This window comes from Hyperolius riggenbachi, chromosome 5 (assembly GCF_040937935.1).
Source record: "Hyperolius riggenbachi isolate aHypRig1 chromosome 5, aHypRig1.pri, whole genome shotgun sequence".
NCBI lineage: Eukaryota > Metazoa > Chordata > Amphibia > Anura > Hyperoliidae > Hyperolius > Hyperolius riggenbachi.
The window spans coordinates 443,126,561-443,146,275 of NC_090650.1; the positions used below are offsets into that span (position 1 = coordinate 443,126,561).

A 19,715-nucleotide genomic window follows, 5' to 3' on the forward strand; every position below is an offset into this window, starting at 1 on the left:
AAGCCTGCAGAACGTTTTATGCCATCAGAAGGCAACTTTACCACCTAAAACCACCGGTGAGAGTCTGGTAAAGATATTCAACAGCATCATCACCCCAATCCTGCTCTATAGCAGTGAGGTTTGGGGCCCGGTCACCTACCCTGACCAATCAAAATGGGACTCCAGCCCAACAGAAATCTTCCCATCTAGAGTTCTGCAAGTATCTTCTCCAAGTCCATCGCAGCACTTCGAACTCAGCTTGCCGGGCAGAGCTAGGCAGATTCCCACTATGGCTGACTATCCAGCAGAGGGCGCTCTCATATTGGGCGCATATACAGAGCAGCAACCCCAGCACTTACCACCATAAAGCCTCACTGAGCCAGGGTGGGGAGGCCATACCACGCTCTCTGAAACAAAACGTCAAGAGCCAGCCCAGCCAAGACCACCAACACAGGCTGACAAAAGCCCAAATAAAAGGAATGATAGAAAGCTGCAAGGACCGATACATAGAGGAATGGAGAAGTGACATAAAGAACTCCCAGAAACTCACTATCTACCAATCACTACAGAGGGAGTACACAATGGCCCCATATCTGGAGAGGCTACACCACCACAAAGATAGACAGGCCTTGAGCCTGTACCGTCTGAGTGCCCACAACCTGGAGATAGAGACAGGACGACACAGACAGACATGAAGCCCCGGGAGGAGAGACTGTGCAGGCAATGTGACCAGGGGGTCCTGGAGGATGAGGCCCACTTCCTGCTACACTGCAGCAAATATACACCGTTGAGGACCGCCCATTTCAAAGACTCTCCGCCCACATTGCAGATTTCACCTCACAGATGAGGAGAGGAAACTCTACATCATACTGGGGGAAGAGGAAGAAACTGTGCAAATAGCTGCCCGATATGTCACGGCCTGCCACCAACTGAGAGGAACATGATAACACATGGACTGTATAACCCCATACTCCCCTCCCCTATGGACTGTATGCCTATACCCCCCTCCCCTATGGACTATATACCCCATCCCCCCCATACCATCCCGTACATCCTCCTATGGACTGTATACCCATGTCTTTCCCTTATTCCCACAATCTTAATGTTCTATTTTGCTTTGGCAATATGCTAAATGTATTTTGGTCCTGCAATAAAGCTTTTTTGGATTTGGATTTGGAGAGAGAGAGAGAGAGACAGAGAGAGACACAGAGAGAGAGAGAGAGAGAGAGAGAGAGAGAGAGAGAGAGAGAGAGACAGAGAGCGAGTGAGAGAGAAGAGAGAGGGAGAGAGCGAGCGCATGAGAGAGAGAGAGACACGAGAGAGAGAGAGAGAGAGAAGAGAGAGAGAGAGAGAGAGAGAGAGAGAGACACAGAGAGAGAGAGAGAGAGAGCAGAGAGAGAGAGAGAGAGAGAGAGAGAGAGGGAGAGAGGGGAGAGAGTGAGCACGGCAGGGGGAAGAGAATGAGAATGTGAGAGAGAGAGCATGAGAGAGAGAGAGAGAGAGAGAAGAGAGAGAGAGAGCATGAGAGAGAGAGAGAGAGAGCGCAGTGAGAGAGAGAGAGAGCGCATGAGAGAGAGAGAGAGAGAGCGCATGAAGAGAGAGAGAGAGAGACATGAGAGAGAGAGAGAGAGAGAGCAAGAGAGAGAGAGAGAGCAGAGAGAGAGAAGAGAGAGAGAGAGACGCATAGAGAGAGAGAGAGAGCGCATGAGAGAGAGAGAGAGAGAGAGAGGGAGAGAGCGAGCGAATGAGAGAGAGAGAGACACAGAGAGAGAGAGAGAGAGAGAGAGAGAGAGAGAGAGAGAGAGAGAGAGAGAGAGAGAGAGAGCGAGGCATGAGAGAGAGAACACAGAGAGAGAGAGAGAGAGAGAGAGAGAAGAGAGAGAGAGACACAGAGAGAGAGAGAGAGGAGAGAGAGAGAGAGACAGAGACAGAGACAGAGAGCAGAGAGAGAGACACAGAGAGAGAGAGAGAGAGGAGAGAGAGAGAAGGAGAGAGAGAGAGAGAGAGAGAGAGACACAGACAGAGAGAGAGAGAGAGAGAGAGAGAGAGAGAGAGAGAGAGAGAGAGAGAGAGAGAGAGCAGAGAGAGAGCAGAGAGAGAGAGCAGAGAGAAGAGCAGAGAAGAGACAGACAGGTAAATCGAACCTTAACTGAACGGGGGGTATAGAGTTTTACTTACCTGGGGCTATTACCAGCCCCCTGCAGCAGTCCTGTGCCCTCGGAGCCGCTCTGGAATCCTCTGGTCCCCCGCTGTCACTTAGTTTCGTTTTTGACGACTCACCAGTCGGCCGGTCGCCATGCGTATTATTGGACGCATTCACCAATGCAATTAGCGCTATTGCGGACCGCAACGCGTACAAAAATAGGCGTTGCCACATATCTACGCGTGCGGAATGCGGCAACGCGTATTTTGTACGCGTGGCGGTCCGCAATAGCGCTAATTGCATTGGTGAATGCGTCCAATAATACACATGGCGGCCGGCGACTGGTGAGTCGTCAAAAACGAAACTAAGTGGCAGTGGGGGACCGGAGGATTCCAGAGCGGCGCCGAGGGCACAGGACTGCTGCAGGGGCTGGTAATAGCCCCAGGTAAGTAAAACTCTATACCCCCCCGTTCAGTTAAGGTTCCCTTTAAGCATTATAACAAAAACTCCAGTTATCTTGCTGAAACTCAAACTATAGTTCTATCACATCTCAGTCCAATGAATATCTGTTCTGTCTTTTTTAATCAGCGTGAGTCTGTCCTGAGATTGTCAGGAGTCGCTCAGCGGCGAAGCGAAATAGAGTGCAAGCTGTTTGTACAATCTGTTAGGCAGTAAATAAACACATGAGAGGATGTTAAAGCCACATAAATCAAGAGAAGAACAAGACAAGGCGTGCAGGGAGCGCGGCGCGGGCCTGTAAAAGTGACAAGTGTGTATCACTCCAGGTGGCGCGCCCGTGTCGCCGTCAGTCACCTGCCAGCCCCGCGTCTCGCGCAGTGAGTGAGCCGCAATTGATGGCGCGTCCGCGGCCTCTCCTCGCGTAGGAGCTGTCATTCGCCCGGATGAGGACGCCGCTGCCCCATCTGTCGCCTGTTCAGGGGGGTGTTACCTGTCTGCCTGTCAAGTCGTGTCACCAGGCGGGCGCTCAGCCATGCCAACATCTGCGGGGCGGCCGGGCATGCCAACGCTGGGGGTACCGCAACCCCCGCCATGATGGCGATCTGCCTTAAAGTGCATCGCCCCGTTTAGCTCACAGCATCCCAGAGGTTAAAATTCACTGATAATAAAAAGGCATCTAAATCCTAAAACCCAAACACAGATCATCTGCACATGAAGATACGTATGCAGCTGCCACTTCCTGTGTATCTGCTCTAGGTTTCTATACACACGTTTGTTTAAACGGTCTTAAAATACAACCCAGATCAATGATGCAAAATACTAATATTATTTATTTTAGGTCTTTTCAAAAATATAAGCATTTAAAGAGGAACTGTCACAAAAATCTTAAAATTTCAAACACATAAACAAGAAGTACATTTCTTCAGAGTAAAATGAGCCATGAACTACTTTTCTCCTATGTTGCTGTCACTTACAGTAGGCAGTAGAAATCTGACATTACCGACAGGTTTTGGACTAGCCCATCTTCTCATAGGGGGGTTCTCAGGGTTTTCTTTATTTATAAAAGCACTTAGTGAATGGCAGTGCTCCGTCCAACTGCCGCAATAGTGTGCAGGGAGGCTGGCCAGCATCTTTGTATAAATCTTTCTCAAGGAGTGACTTTATAAATAAAGGCCATGCTGAGAATCCCCCATGAGGAAATGGGTTAGTCCAAAACCTGTCGGTTCTGTCAGAGTTCTACTACCTACTGTAAGTGACAGCAACATAGGAGAGAAGTAATGTATGGCTCATTTTACTCTGGGAGAAACGTACTTAATTGTATGTGTTTTAAATTTTAAGATTTTTTCGCGACAGTTCCTCTTTAAATACAGTAAATCAATGCATTGCAAAGTGAGACGTTAAAAAATAGAAAAGAGATCAAGAAATGATTGATATTTGCCATGTAATGTGTTCATATTGTTTGAGCCACAATCAGCCAGCCGGGCATCATCTTTACTACTGGCAGACATGAAAAAAAAAAAACAGACAGCACTAACTGGCATTATTTATAACCAAACCCCCTAACAATGCGATAGGCTAACAGGGTTTTGTTTTGTTTTTTTTTTTTCCAAATGCACAGAGGAGGATGCTGGTTGCTTGCCAGTTGGAAACAGCTGTTATTTCCCACAATGCAACAAGGCTCCCAGTGTGTGATATCAGCACCATGGTCATGACATCACACTGTGGGAGGGGTTTCACCACAATATCAGTCATACAGCGCCCCCTGATGGTCTGTTTGTGAAAAGGTAAAGATTTATCATGGGAAAGGGGGTGTCAGCTACTGATTGGGATGGAGTTCAATTCTTTGTTACAGTTTCCCTTTAAAGAGGAACTCCAGTGAAAATAATGTAATAAAAAAGTGCTTCCTTTTTACAATTATGTATAAATGATTTAGTCAGTGTTTGCTCATTGTTAAATCTTTCCTCTCCCTGATTTACATTCTGACATTTATCACATGGTGACTGCTGGCAGGTGATGTCAGTGGAAGGAGATGCTGCTTGCTTTTTTGGCAGTTGTAAACAGCTGTTATTTCCCACAATGCAACAAGGCTCCCACAATGTGATGTCAGATCCATGGTTCTGACATCACACTGTGGGAGGGGTTTCACCACAATATCAGCCATAAAGCGCCCCCTGATGGTCTGTTTGTGAAAAGGAATAGATTTCTCATGTAAAAGGGGGTATCAGCTACTGATTGGGATGAAGTTCAGTTCTTGGTCACAGTTTCTCTTTAAAGCATAATATGGACAGTACTGAGCTATGTACACAAATGTTTTCCTAGCCCAGAACAATGGCTAGCATGCAGCTCAGGTGAGAACCTGTCTTGGCCGCAGGCATCACATGACTCCGATCGCCTCTCCATCTGCAATCCGCTGGCTTAGATCGTACTCAGAGGTCAGATGTACTGCGAGTTACAGGGGACTCCTGCTCCACCCTCACACCTCTCCACACAACAGAACAGGCTGCTCACCAGAGAGCCAATCATCTCATCTGTACTCTGACTGGGGTAACAAGTACCAGGCTGATCACAAAACATCATCTCAGGTGAGAGGGATATGAAGGTTGCCATATTTATTCCCTTTTCAACAATACCAGTTGCCTGGCAGTCCTGTTAATTCCTCTGTGTTCAGTAGTGTTTGAGTTACAACCCTGAAACAAGCATGCTGATAATCCAGTCACACTTCAGTCAGAACACCAGATCTGCAGCATGCTTGTTCAGGGGCTGTGGTATAGTATAGTTGACAGAGGATCAGAACCACAGCCAGGTAACTGACATTTTGTAAAGGGAACCTGAGGTGAGAGGTATATGGAGGCTACCATATTTATTTCCTTTTAAACAATACCAGTTGCCTGGCAGCCCTGCTGGTCTATTTGGCTGCAGAAGTGTCTGAATCACACCAGAAACAAGCATGCAGCTAATCTTGTCAGTACTGACAATGTCAGAAACACCTGATCTTCTGCATGCTTGTTCAGGGTGTGTGGCTACAAGTATTAAAGGCAAAGGATCAGCTGTGCAACCAGGCAACTGGTATGGCTTAAAAGGTAACACATATGGCAGCCTCCATATACCTCCCACCTCGGGTTCACTTTTAAACTCATCTTTCTATAAATTGTATGCTGATTGTTCAGGGGGCAAACACAGAATGTACAGCTTATGTATGCTCTCAGCTGTTATGCAGTGGCTATACTGACAGTAAACAAACAGCAGTGTGTGCCAATCTCGTGTTTGTCAACATTATTACATCACGCTCCACCTGCTGAGCACTAATCAATCATGGATGATGTGTTCTGAACCAGTCCCCAGAACTTCATCAGTTGTTATTAGACTCCCTGCACTCATTATCTTACCTCTTCCACCTTCCAAGTGGAGAAATACTGGCTAGTAGGCGTGGCTTGGGGGTGTGGCCTTAAAGGGGAATGGCTTCTCTCGTGCAATATCCATTTAAATGAGGCTTAATAATATGACGTGATAGAACCAAACAGGGTTTTACAACTATTCAATAAAGCATGGAGACACGATTTGCACATGGAGGTTTTGCCATCTATTTTGAAAGGGTTCTTTACAGTAAAAGTTGTTCAAATCTGGAATATGTTACCAAAGGAATTCTATATCTGCATTTAAAGGGGGCTTGGATGCTTTCCTTGATACCCAAGTAACTGTGTAATCGGTTATGAAACATCAAAGAAACTTGATGAGTCTTGTTTTGAACAAAATGTAACAAAAGTGTAATCAGGTATAGTGAAGTCCTACCATAGTAATAAGGTAATGTCCCACCATATTATTATTATTATATATTTATATAGCACTGACATCTTCTGCAGCACATTACAGAGTACCTAGTCATGTCACTGACTGTCCTCAGAGGGGCTCACAATCTAATCCTACCATAGACATAGTCTAATGTCCTACCATATTATTATTATGTATTTATATAGCACTGACATCTTCTGCAGCACTGTACAGAGTACATAGTCATGTCACTGACTGTCCCCAGAGGAGCTCACAATCTAATCCTGCCATAGTCATAGTCTAATTTCCTACCATATTATTATGTATTTATACAGCACTGACATCTTCTGCAGCACTTTACAGAGTACATGGTCATGTCACTTACTGTTCTCAGAGGAGCTCACACTCTAATCCAACCATAGTCATAGTGTAATGTCCTACCATATTATTATTATGTATTTATATAGCACTGACATCTTCTGCTGCACTTTACAGAGTACATAGCCATGTCACTGACTGTCCTCAGAGGAGCTCACACTCTAATCCTACCATAGTCATAGTATACTGTCCTACCATATTATTATTATGTATTTATATAGCACTGACATCTTCTGCAGCACTTTACAGAGTACATAGTCATGTCACTGACTGTCCTCAGAGGAGCTCACTATCTAATCCTACCATAGTCATAGTCTAATGTCCTCCCATATTATTATGTATTTATACAGCACTGACATCTTCTGCAGCACTTTACAGAGTACATGGTCATGTCACTTACTGTTCTCAGAGGAGCTCACTATCTAATCCTACCATAGTCATAGTCTAATGTTCTACCATATTATTATGTATTTATACAGCACTGACATCTTCTGCTGCACTTTACAGAGTACATAGCCATGTCACTGACTGTACTCAGAGGAGCTCACAATCTAATCCTACCATAGTCATAGTATAATGTCCTACCATAGTATTATTATGTATTTATATAGCAGTGACATCCTCAGCAGCACATTACAGAGTACATAGTCATGTCACTGACTGTCCTCAGCGGAGCTCACACTCTAATCCCACCATAGTCATAGTGTAATGTCCTACCATATTATTATTATTATGCATTTATAAAGCACTGACATCTTCTGCAGCACATTACAGAGTACATAGTCATGTCACTGACTGTCTTTAGAGGAGCTCACAATCTAATCCTACCATAGTCATAGTCTAATGTCCTACCATATTATTATTATGTATTTATATAGCACTGACATCTCCTGCAGCACATTACAGAGTACATAGTCATGTCACTGACTGTCCCCAGAGGAGCTCACACTCTAATCCTACCATAGTCATAGCCTAATGTCTTACCATATTATTATTATGTATTTATATAGCACTGACATCTCCTGCAGCACTGTACAGAGTACATAGCCATGTCACTGACTGTCCTCAGAGGGGCTCACAGTCTAATCCTACCATAGTCATAGCCTAATGTCCTACCATATTATTATTATGTATTTATATAGCACTGACATCTCCTGCAGCACATTACAGAGTACATAGTCATGTCACTGACTGCCCCCAGAGGAGCTCACACTCTAATCCTACCATAGCCATAGTGTAATGTCCTACCATATTATTATTATGTATTTATATAGCACTGACATCTCCTGCAGCACATTACAGAGTACATAGTCATGTCACTGACTGCCCCCAGAGGAGCTCACACTCTAATCCTACCATAGCCATAGTGTAATGTCCTACCATATTATTATTATGTATTTATATAGCACTGACATCTCCTGCAGCACATTACAGAGTACATAGTCTTGTCACTGACTGTCCTCAGAGGAGCTCACAATCTAATCCCTACCATAGTCATATGTCCATTGACGGGTACAACATAAAAACTCTGTGCAGATAGTACCCTAGCTGGGATTTTAACCCGGGGACCCAGTGTTGCACGGCACTGCAGTATCAAGATGCCAGGTGGTAGATTGGGAGACTGTGTGCTGGATGAGGCCACTATGGAGTAATGGGGGATATAGCTGGGCTGGACTGACACACACCTGCTCCATACATCATGTAACTCACCCGTTTTGGCAGTCGGCTTGCTGGCAGTGCCGGGACTCCAGGCTTTGGACAGCTTGTTATCGGAAACTCTGTAGATGGCGCCTCCGATACACCGCAGGCCGCGATTCCTCCATCTCTGCTGGGCGTGGCCTCTCCTGACCTGAGTAAACTGCCGGCTTCGGTTGAACAAGAGGACCCTGCGGAGAACAACAGCAAGTCACAGGCTGTACCGGAAAACATTGAACTAAAGTAACCAAACACAAATATAAACACAGTCATCTGGAGAGCTAATGGTGAAGAAAATACCGAGAGGTTATCAGACTTAAAATTATGCCTGAGCTGAAAATAACCTTATCAGATAATTACGTACCTGATTCAGTTACAATTATTAAAAACCTTTTACAACATAAGAAGTTAGGAACTGTAGTTTTATTGATCCATATAAAACTCTCATAGATTGCAACACGTTTCTCGGGACCAGATTCCCGCTCCTTCAGGTATACCGAACCTCCGGCCTACTGCTCCACCCCCACTTATCTGACCTCCGGCCTACTGCTCCACCCCCACTTATCTGCATTCCGGCCTACTGCTCCACCCCCACTTATCTGTCTTCCGGCCTACTGCTCCACCCCCACTTATCTGACCTCCAGCCTACTGCTCCACCCCCACTTATCTGACCTCCAGCCTACTGCTCCACCCCCACTTATCTGCCCTCCAGCCCACTGCTCCACCCCCACTTATCTGCCCTCCAGCCCACTGCTCCACCCCCACTTATCTGCCCTCCGGCCTACAGCTCCACCCCCAGTTATCTGACCTCCAGCCTACTGCTCCACTCCCACTTATCTGACCTCCAGCCTACTGCTCCACCCCCACTTATCTGCACTCCAGCCTACAGCTCCACCCCCAGTTATCTGACCTCCAGCATACTGCTTCACACCCACTTATCTGACCTCCAGCTTACTGCTCCACCCCCACTTATCTGCCCTCCATCCTACTGCTCCACCCCCACTTATCTGTCCTCCGGCCTACTGCTCCACCCCCACTTACCTGCCCTTTGGCCTATTCCTCCACCGTATTTCTCACAACCCCGTGAATCTGCCCCCAGCCTATTACCATATTAGCCCAGCCCCGTGATGTCCCTAGGGTTGTACAACGGAACAGGATCTACTGTATTTAGAAAGGGGTCCTACACAGTAGTAAAAATCTGGACCATCTTACCTCAGGAAGTAGTTATGGCAAACTCTATATCCGAATTTAAAGAGGGTTTGGATGCTTTCCTTGCATTGAAGGGCATCCACGGCTATACCGTATATACTCGCATATAAGCCGACCCGCATATAAGCCGACCCCCCAACTTTTACCTGAAAAAACAGGGGAAAATGATTGACCCCCATATAAGCCGGGGGTAGGAAATGCTGGCCGCCTTATTCCCCTAGTGTGTCCCAGTATAGCTAGTAAAGTGCCCAGTATGGGTAGGTAGTGCCCCAGTATAGCTAGTATAGTGCCCAGTTTAGCTAGTATAGTGCCCCAGTTTAGCTAGTATAGTGCTCAGTATAGCTAGTATAGTGCCCCAGTTTAGCTAGTATAGTGCCCAGTGTAGTGCCCTGCCCCACACGCTCCCTCCCTCCCTCTGCGGCCGCTGCTGCTATTACCTGCTTTAGGCAGCGGCCGCTTCCTAATCCGGGTTCCCCTCTTCATCCTGCGGACTCCGTAACTGTATCACAGCAGCGCGCCCGCCGCTGCTGCTGTGACGATGCAGGGGCCAGGAAAGAGCGTTTCCCCTGGTAACGGCGATGCGCCGTTACCAGGGGAACCGCTCTTTCCTGCCCCCTGCATCGTCACAGCAGCAGCGCCGGGCGCGCTGCTGTGATACAGTTACGGAGTCCGCAGGATGAAGAGGGGAACCCGGATTAGGAAGCGGCCGCTGAAGCAGGTAATTTAGCAGCAGCGGCGGCCGCGGAGGGAGGGGGCGAGAGGGCGGGGGGCGCAGACCACCACCCACGACTCGCATACAAGCCGACCCCCCAACTTTTGGCCCCCTTTTTGGGGGTCAAAAATTCGGCTTGTATGCGAGTATATACGGTAATTACCAGGTAATTCCCGGAAGAGTTGATCCTGGGATTTTATCTGACTGCCATCTGGAGTCAGGAAGGATTTTTTTCCCTTTTATGGCTTATTGGCCCAGGCCTTGTAAGGTTCCTCACCTTCCCCTGGATCAACTGGGAAATGTGCCAGATGGACGGGTGTCTTTTTTTCAACCAAACTATGTTATTATGATGTACCTGCCTGAAGGTCACACTCTCAGCTCTCTGGCCTACACCACTCCTTACCTTCAGGTATCGTTCTCCCAGCCTGGCTTCCTTCTGTGACGTCCGCCACACTGTGTACATGACATTCTGTGTGGACGGCAGCACAACCGTGCAATACCAGCACTGGGACTACATCCTGAGACCTCAGAAACCTCAACTACAAACACTGCGGCACACGGGGGGTTACCGCCGCACGCCATGGTCACATGCCATGCGGCACACAGAGGGTTAACGCCGCACGCCCCGGTCACATGCCATGCGGCACACAGAGGGTTAACGCCGGCAGCCCCGGACACATGCCATGCAGCACACAGAGGGTTAACGCCGGCAGAACCGGTGACGCACCAAAGACACAGCAGTTCCGGCACACTCCTCCTCGTTTCCTCATACAACCGCACAGAAAATCATATATTTTGTGCATACATCATTAATTTTAAATTATAATAAAAATATCAGAGGAATGAGTCGGAAGCGCAGAGCTGTGTGAGCGGTAATAGGATCAGTCTGGGATGGTCTAGGGATACGTCTGGCCCGGTGTCTCTGCATATCGCAGGCCGCTTCCAAATAAAGCCCCTCCGAAGGTAAAATGTGACGGCATCGCCACATCGAATCACCAAACTTCTAACCAGGCTGGGGCAAATGCAACTCTCCTCACCGAATCGCCAAACTTCTACCCAGGCTAGGCAAATTCAACTTCCCTCACCGGATCACCAAACTTCTAACCAGGCTGGGGCAAATGCAACTCCCCTCACCAGATCAGCAAACTTCTACCCAGGCTGGGGCAAATGCAACTCCCCTCACCGAATCACCAAACTTCTACCCAGGCTGGGGCAAATGCAACTCCCCTCACCGGACCACCAAACTTCTACCCAGGCTGGGGCAAATGCAACTCTCCTCACCGGATCGCCAAACTTCTACCCAGGCTGGGGCAAATGCAACTCCCCTCACCGGATCACCAAACTTCTACCCAGGCTGGGGCAAATGCAACTCTCCTCACCGGATCCCCAAACTTCTACCCAGGCTGGGGCAAATGCAACTCTCCTCACCGAATCACCAAACTTCTACCCAGGCTGGGGCAAATGCAACTCCCCTCACCGGATCACCAAACTTCTACCCAGGCTAGGCAAATGCAACTCCCCTCACCGAATCACCAAACTTCTAACCAGGCTGGGGCAAATTCAACTCTCCTCACCGGATCCCCAAACTTCTAACCAGGCCGGGGCAAATGCAACTCCCCTCACCGGATCACCAAACTTCTACCCAGGCTAGGCAAATGCAACTCGTTTCACAGCCAAAGTTCAGACCGTGTTTGTGCAACAAGCTAGACTTCAGCGGTCATTTTTAGGACACCACTACTACCCCCCTTCCAGCCCGGATCAGTGAACTGCTGCAAATGAGATTTCCCTTTTCTATTGTGTACTTACTATGACATCTGAAAAACTTGTTCACAAGTCATATAAAACTGCGTTGCATCCAATTCATAATGTAGAAAAAATAGGGCAGTATGTTTTTCTTCAGGGAGAGATAGTAACACACATGGGCACGGGGTGATGCCGTTGGTAGAATATCAGAATACTGCTCATATTCTACTGACACTTTATTCAACCTACATCTCACACTAACCCTTTCCCACCTTCTCCTAAAAACTAATCTCCCCGCACTGCCTCCCAACACTAACCTTCCCCCACCTTCTCCTCACACTAATCTCCCCGCACTGCCTCCCAACACTAACCTTCCCCCACCTTCTCCTCACACTAATCTCCCCGCACTGCCTCCCAACAGTAACCTTTCCCCACCTTCTCCTCACACTAATCTCCCCGCACTGACTCCCAACACTAACCTTCCCCCACCTTCTCCTAACACTAATCTCCCCGCACTGACTCCCAACACTAACCTTCCCCCACCTTCTCCTCACACTAATCTCCCCGCACTGCCTCCCAACACTAACCTTCCCCCACCTTCTCCTCACACTAATCTCCCCGCACTGACTCCCAACACTAACCTTCCCCCACCTTCTCCTCACACTAACCCTCTCCTCACATATCAGGAGGAGAGGAGTAACATCAGAAGAGGAGTAGGGTTGGGAGGAATATCAAGAAGCCCAGGAGGTGTGAGTGAAAAGGAGTCAATGGAAGAGAGAATAGTTAGCAGGAGAGATGTAGGAGATGCTGAGGGACAGGAGGAGAAAAATGTGTCAAGAAGAAAGAAAAAGAATGGGGGGGGGGGGGAGAGGGAAATGGGTCAGGTGGGAAGAGATGAGGGGGGTAGTGGGTCCGTTCGGGGAGGGAAGGGGGAATGGTGTCAGGAGAAGAAGGACACAAGCCAAAGAAGAGTAGGTGGGTCAGGAGGTGACTAGAGGGGTGAAGAAGAGAGCGGGGGGGGGGGGGGGGAAGAGGAGGAAGTAAAGTGAAGGGTAGGAATACCAGAGGACTATTATCATTATCATCCAGTGATATAGTCGGGGTAAAGAAGAGAGTGGGGGAAGAGGAGGAAGTAAAGTGAAGGGCGGGAATACCAGAGGACTATTCTCATTATCATCCAGTGATATAGTCGGGATAAAGAAGAGAGCGGGGGAAGAGGAGGAAGTAAAGTGAAGGGTGGGAATACCAGAGGACTATTCTCATTATCATCCAGTGATATAGTCGGGGTAAAGAAGAGAGCGGGGGAAGAGGAGGAAGTAAAGTGAAGGGCGGGAATACCAGAGGACTATTATCATTATCATTCATTGATATAGTCGGGGTAAAGAAGAGAGCGGGGGGGAAGAGGAGGAAGTAAAGTGAAGGGCGGGAATACCAGAGGACTATTCTCATTATCATTCAGTGATATAGTCGGGGTAAAGAAGAGAGCGGGGGAAGAGGAGGAAGTAATGAGAAGGGCGGGAATACCAGAGGACTATTATCATTATCATTCATTGATATAGTCGGGGGTAAAGAAGAGAGCGGGGGAAGAGGAGGAAGTAAAGTGAAGGGCGGGAATACCAGAGGACTATTCTCATTATCATTCAGTGATATAGTCGGGGTAAAGAAGAGAGCGGGGGAAGGGGAGGAAGTAATGAGAAGGGTGGGAATACCAGAGGACTATTATCATTATCATTCAGTGATATAGTCGGGGTAAAGAAGAGAGGGGGGGGGGGGGAAGAGGAGGAAGTAAAGTGAAGGGCGGGAATACCAGAGGACTATTCTCATTATCATTCAGTGATATAGTCGGGGTAAAGAAGAGAGCGGGGGAAGGGGAGGAAGTAATGAGAAGGGTGGGAATACCAGAGGACTATTATCATTATCATTCAGTGATATAGTCGGGGTAAAGAAGAGAGGGGGGGGGGGGGGAAGAGGAGGAAGTAAAGTGAAGGGCGGGAATACCAGAGGACTATTATCATTATCATTCAGTGATATAGTCGGGGTAAAGAAGAGAGCGGGGGGGGGGGGGGGGAGAAGTAAAGTGAAGGGCGGGAATACCAGAGGACTATTATCATTATCATCCAGTGATATAGTCGGGGTAAAGAAGAGAGCGGGGGGGAAGAGGAGGAAGTAAAGTGAAGGGCGGGAATACCAGAGGACTATTATCATTATCATCCAGTGATATAGTCGGGGTAAAGAAGAGAGCGGGGGGGAAGAGGAGGAAGTAAAGTGAAGGGTGGGAATACCAGAGGACTATTATCATTATCATTCAGTGATATAGTCCGGACCCGTTTTCCAGCCGTTGTACAGAGATCATCAGCCAGTTGCCAGGATTGTCCCTCAGAGGTTCACAATGAGCTGGAGAAGAGAGAGAGGAGTTCCGGATTTACAGAAGAGGAAGGGGGAGGGAGACGCGGGTAGGTGAGCAGAGTAACTCCGCACAACCCCAACAGGCCCATCCAGCCGCTATGAATATTTTCAGCAATGCCACACAGAGTATTTCTCGCCAGCGACGTGTGACTAAAATGACATTTTCAAAGACATGTTCTTAAACAGTTATGAGACGAATCATTTTCCTATCAGTGAGATTAAAACATGGAGCCTCTAACCTCTGAGCCGCGCCGCCGGAATGGGAAGCGTTCCCTCGTAATAGACTGGAGGTGTTTAAGAGTGAGAATTAATCTGGAGGTCAGGCCCGGCCAGCGTCCTTGACCCGCTCTCCTGACTGAGAGGAGATTATTCCAGACACGCTACACGCTATTCCACACGGACGCCGAGCCTCTCCTGAATGAGAACCGCTTCCCTGGAGGAGATTATACCAGGCGTGATACGCTCTATTCCGTGCAGACGCCGAGGTTACAAAGAGGATATGGGGACCAATTCACCAATAGCTCAGGGTGAAGCAGAACTCCCAGGAGTGTGTAAGGGGCTACAAAGGGCCAAACAGCCCCCTTACTAAAATGCTATGGAAAACAAAGATGAACCTCCTACATACACCTTACCTACCCTCCACCAACTCCTAGCACTAAACTGCCCTCCACCATCTCCTAACACTAACCTTAAGGCCAGTTTCACACTGCATATTGGCGGTGTGGCAGCCTCACCGCACCGCCAGAAATAGGCTTTCAGGGAATACTACGTTACCATTGCGGTATTCCCTGCGTGGCATCTGGCCAAGTAGGAAGTGACGCTCACTTCCTGCTGGCCAAGTGATGAAGTGTGCGGAAGCATATTGCAAACACCCAGCCATGCTCCCACCACAACTCCAATCATGCCCCTAGCACACACCCACGTGACGTGCAAATCCTGTGGTGGGTATTCACACCGACAGGTGTCATCACAGACTATCCTGACTTCTGGTCTGACGCCGCAGACATGCGCGGTGACGTAGTTTTGGAAAGAAGTCAGATTTAGGGCTTCCGACAGACTGCACTGCAGGTAATGTGATTTTCCCCATAGGTCTTCACTGCCTTGCGGTAGCAGCGCGGGAATTTGCCACACTGCACCGTGCCACAGTGTGAAAGGGCCCTAAGAGTCAGGTGTATGTAGGGGGTTCATCTTTCTTTTCCATAGCATTTTAGAAAGCGGCTTTTGCTCCATTGTAGCCACTCCTGGGAGTTCTGATTTTGTTTTCTATTCATCAATATATGTTACTGAAGGGAGAATGGGGACCAAGAGAACCTTCCACATAAAGCACTGAAGAAGAGGCAGCTATGGATATCTGTCACCGGCCAATCAGCTCGCTAGGAGACAATGTGGCCCGCCCTGCGTACACATGTAAAAGCTACCATTCCGATCTAGAAGACTGAAGATAAGAAGATGCCCATTAACGGTGCAATCTCCCAAATGATTGACCATACAATCGATTGGATCGGGTACCATCAATGGTTCGACTTCGACTTTTGCTATCGACTTTTGTATACTGAGTTAGTGCCCCCTCAATGAATCTGCTCACACTGCTGTGTGTCATGCTGGGGAACACACGATGCGTTTTTTCTGTCGATTTTCGATTCAATGCTGTTATCTTTTCTTATCTATTTTCATTCACTTCTATGAGAAATTGATCAGAAAAACTATCAAAAATAAGATCGGACATGTCAGAAATTATCTATCAAGGCATCTATCTAACAGAAAATTGTATGGTGTGTACCTGGCATAACTCTGCTGTATACTGCCTGTCATCTCCCATCTCTTATCTATACTGTGTATGTGCCAAACCCAATTCTGGGCACCACCCAGCCATGCTTGGTGAATAAAGAGGATTCTGATTCTCCTGCCCTCAGACTGGGGCGGAGGAAAACAGGACCATTTTTGTGAAACATTGTAAAGTATAAAATACATGTGTATGCATGCGCAAATAATGTAAATTTGTTCCAGAACACAATGCACTATAAATGACTTTTCTCCTATGTTACTGTCACTTGCAGTAGGTTGTCCACACCTCTCTGCTCCCATTGGACAAATTCAGCGCTCCCTTATTGGACAAAGCGCTCTCTGGCCACAGATTGCCGCTGGTGTGCCCACGTGTGTTTCACGGCACATGTGCTGACGTGAGTTCCCATCCAATTTGCTCTAGCCGTGACATTCGCGGGGATTCAGATGCCTTCTGCAAGGATCTGCAGCAGGCAGCATTTTTGTTCCCCTGAACGCAATTCGGATGTGGCCAATTACTTTCTGCTTCTGCATCCGATATCCGTGCGGGAAACTGCTGCAGTGGAAACAGGCCCTGAATCTAGAGGCCTTCTTAAAGAGAAACTCCAACCAAGAATTGAACTTTATCCCAATCAGTAGCTGATACCCCCTTTTACATGAGAAATATAATGCTTTTCACAAACAGACCATCAGGGGGCGCTGTATGACTGACTTTGTGCTGAAACCCCTCCCACAAGAAGCTCTGAGTACTGCGGTACTTTTGGCAGTTTGTTACAATGTAACAAGGTTCACAGACAGGAATTAGCTGTTTACAGCTGTCTGTAACGGCCAAAACAGCTAGGAGCAGCTACATAACCTGCCCACAGTAACAATGTCACCATGTAATACATATCAGAATATAAATCGAGGAGAGGAAAGATTTTACAATGAGCAAACACTGACTAAATCATTTATACATAATTATGGTAAAAAATGAAGCACTTTTTTACTACACTATTTTCACTGGAGTTCCTCTTTAAAGCACAGCTGAAGTGAGAAGGATATGGAGACTGCCTGCTGTTCAGGACCCCCCCCCTTGAGAACAGAGCTGTAAAATAATGCTGTTGGACATATCCCAACCCTGGCTACATACTGGCGAAAGTGACAGAGTTTCTGGGCCCACTGTCCCCTCTATTGGTGTTTTTTTTGTTCAATTGAATTGGAGCATCTTGGGAGATCCCAGAAAACACTTATCAGGATGTTTTCCCATTATGCAAAAAGTGATAGAAATACATTGGAATAAAACACTATCCCATCCAACAAACGATGGATACAGACAGTTAATGCTGCGCTTCCTCTCTATAAGATAACGTACCGCAATACGAATTGCCCTAATACAGTAAATTCCATTAGATTTGGAATGATTGGATAGACATTTACACCCCCGAGCTCTCCACGTGAATGCCATGTTTGCAAGGTCCAGCAGAAGAGTAATTTTTTTTGGCCTTGTTATTAATAACGGGAAAGGTGGATGTAGAGTCATGTGCAATATGGTTGGTGGGCCAGACTTCTTCCTGGTCGCTCTTTTCCCTTCCCCTTTTTCCTTCTCTCTACTCTCTTAAGCCCATACACACGCTTAACAGCGGTCTTTTATGCAGCACAATTATCAAACAACTTTTTTTGTGAAACAAGTTAAAACAACCCAAAAAAGTTGCTTGCTATTCTTCCCACAACTGATAAGACGGATAAGACGTCAATCCAACAGTTGAACAATAGCAAACAACTTTTTTTTGGTTGTTTCAATTTGTTTCACAACAAATGTTGTTTGATAATTGTGATGCATAAAAAAACGCTGTTGAGCGTGTGTATGGGGGTTAGTTCTCACTTTCTTTCTTTTACTTGCACCTTGCAACATCATTTGGTATCTTGGATCTCAGAAGTCCAGAGCAGTGATTCCCTGGTGGATGACCCCAGGAGACACGATGTTACTCGTACTACCTATGGCTGTCTCTCTATGTGGTCAAGTTGCTACCAGCACTTGACACCAGGGCTGTGGAGTCGGTACAAAAATCTTCCGACTCCAACTCCGACTCCTCGGTTTATGAAACCATGACTCCGACTCCAACTCCGGGTACCCAAAATGGCTCAGACTCCAACTCCTCGACTCTGACTCCTTAGTCTAATACTTAACAGGGCTGTGGATTTTGTACTAAATCATCCGACTCCGACTCCTCAGTTTATGAAATCACGACTCCGACTCCAACTCCGACTGCCCAAAATTGCCCCGACTCCGACTCCACAGCCCTGCTTGACACTGCCCACTTTGGAGTTGATTCACTAAAGTTAGCAATGCTTAAAAGCAATAATTATCAGCTGTTACACACACTATAAAACGTAAGTGCCTTTAAGAAAACCTGTAACTAAAAAAAGTTCTCCAGGGGGTACTCACCTCGGGCGAGGGAAGCCTCCGGATCCTATCGAGGCTTCCCCCATCCTTTTGTGTCCCACGGTGGTCTCTAGGCCCCTCCGAACAGCGGTATGTAAATATTTACCTTCCCGGCTCCAGCGCAGGCGCAGTATCGGCTCCCCGCTCGGAGATAGGCGGAAATAGCCGATCGCTGTCGGGCCTCTACTGCGCAGGTGCAAGTCTCCTGTAAGTCTCCTGCACCTGCATAGTAGAGATCGGCTATTTCTGGCTATCTCCGTGCTGAGAGTCGCAACAGCGCCCCCGCTGGAGCCAGGAAAGGTAAATATATCAAGCATGCTCAGGCTTGTCAAGCGGGGACACTTCGGGGGAGCCAGCGCTGGACTGACTGCAGTTACAGGGGAGGGGGAAGCCTCATTGGGGCCCTGAGGCTTCCCCCTCCCAAGGTGAGTACCCCCCAAGGGACTTTTTTTTTTTTAGTACAGAGTCTCTTTAATTAGTGTCCTTGCATGCTATCGGCAGCGTAGCATGCTCAATCTGGGAGTGGCCACTCTGCACACGCTATGCTGCTGCAGCATAGCGACCACTAATAACTAATGTGGCTCCACCCCTCCCACCCTCATCACCAGCGGGTCCAGTCACATTAAAGGGAACCTACACTGAGAAGGAGATGGATTTTTCCTTTTAAAATAATACCAGTTGCCTGACTCTCCTGCTGATCCTGTGTCTTTAATACTTTTAGCCACAGCCCCTCAACAAGCATGCAGCAGACCAGGTGCTCTGACTGAAGTCAGATTGGATTAGCGGCATGCTTGTTTCAGGTGTGTGATTCAGACACTACTGCAGCTAAAGAGATCAGCAGGACTGCCAGGCGACTGGTATTGTTTAACAGGAAACATCCATATCCCTCTCAGTTAAGGTTCCCTTTAAAGGACCTTATCCCCGCACTCAGATTTGCCCAATAGGCTGTTTGAGCCTATTGGGCCAATCAGAGTGTGGGGATCAGGTCCTTTAAAAAGGAACTCCAGTGAAAATAA

At 47.6% G+C, this 19,715-nt stretch overlaps 1 protein-coding gene across 2 annotated transcripts in view; it reads right to left on the bottom strand.

The window, feature by feature from the left end:
* The window catches only part of ZC3H3 (zinc finger CCCH-type containing 3), a 367,048-nt gene that overhangs the window by 121,644 nt on the left and 225,689 nt on the right, over nt 1–19,715 (bottom strand). For both annotated transcript variants that reach the window (XM_068238126.1, XM_068238125.1), the window contains exon 5: nt 8,438–8,613. In XM_068238126.1, the coding sequence (XP_068094227.1) occupies nt 8,438–8,613 (176 nt within the window). The remainder of the gene's footprint in view (nt 1–8,437; nt 8,614–19,715) is intronic.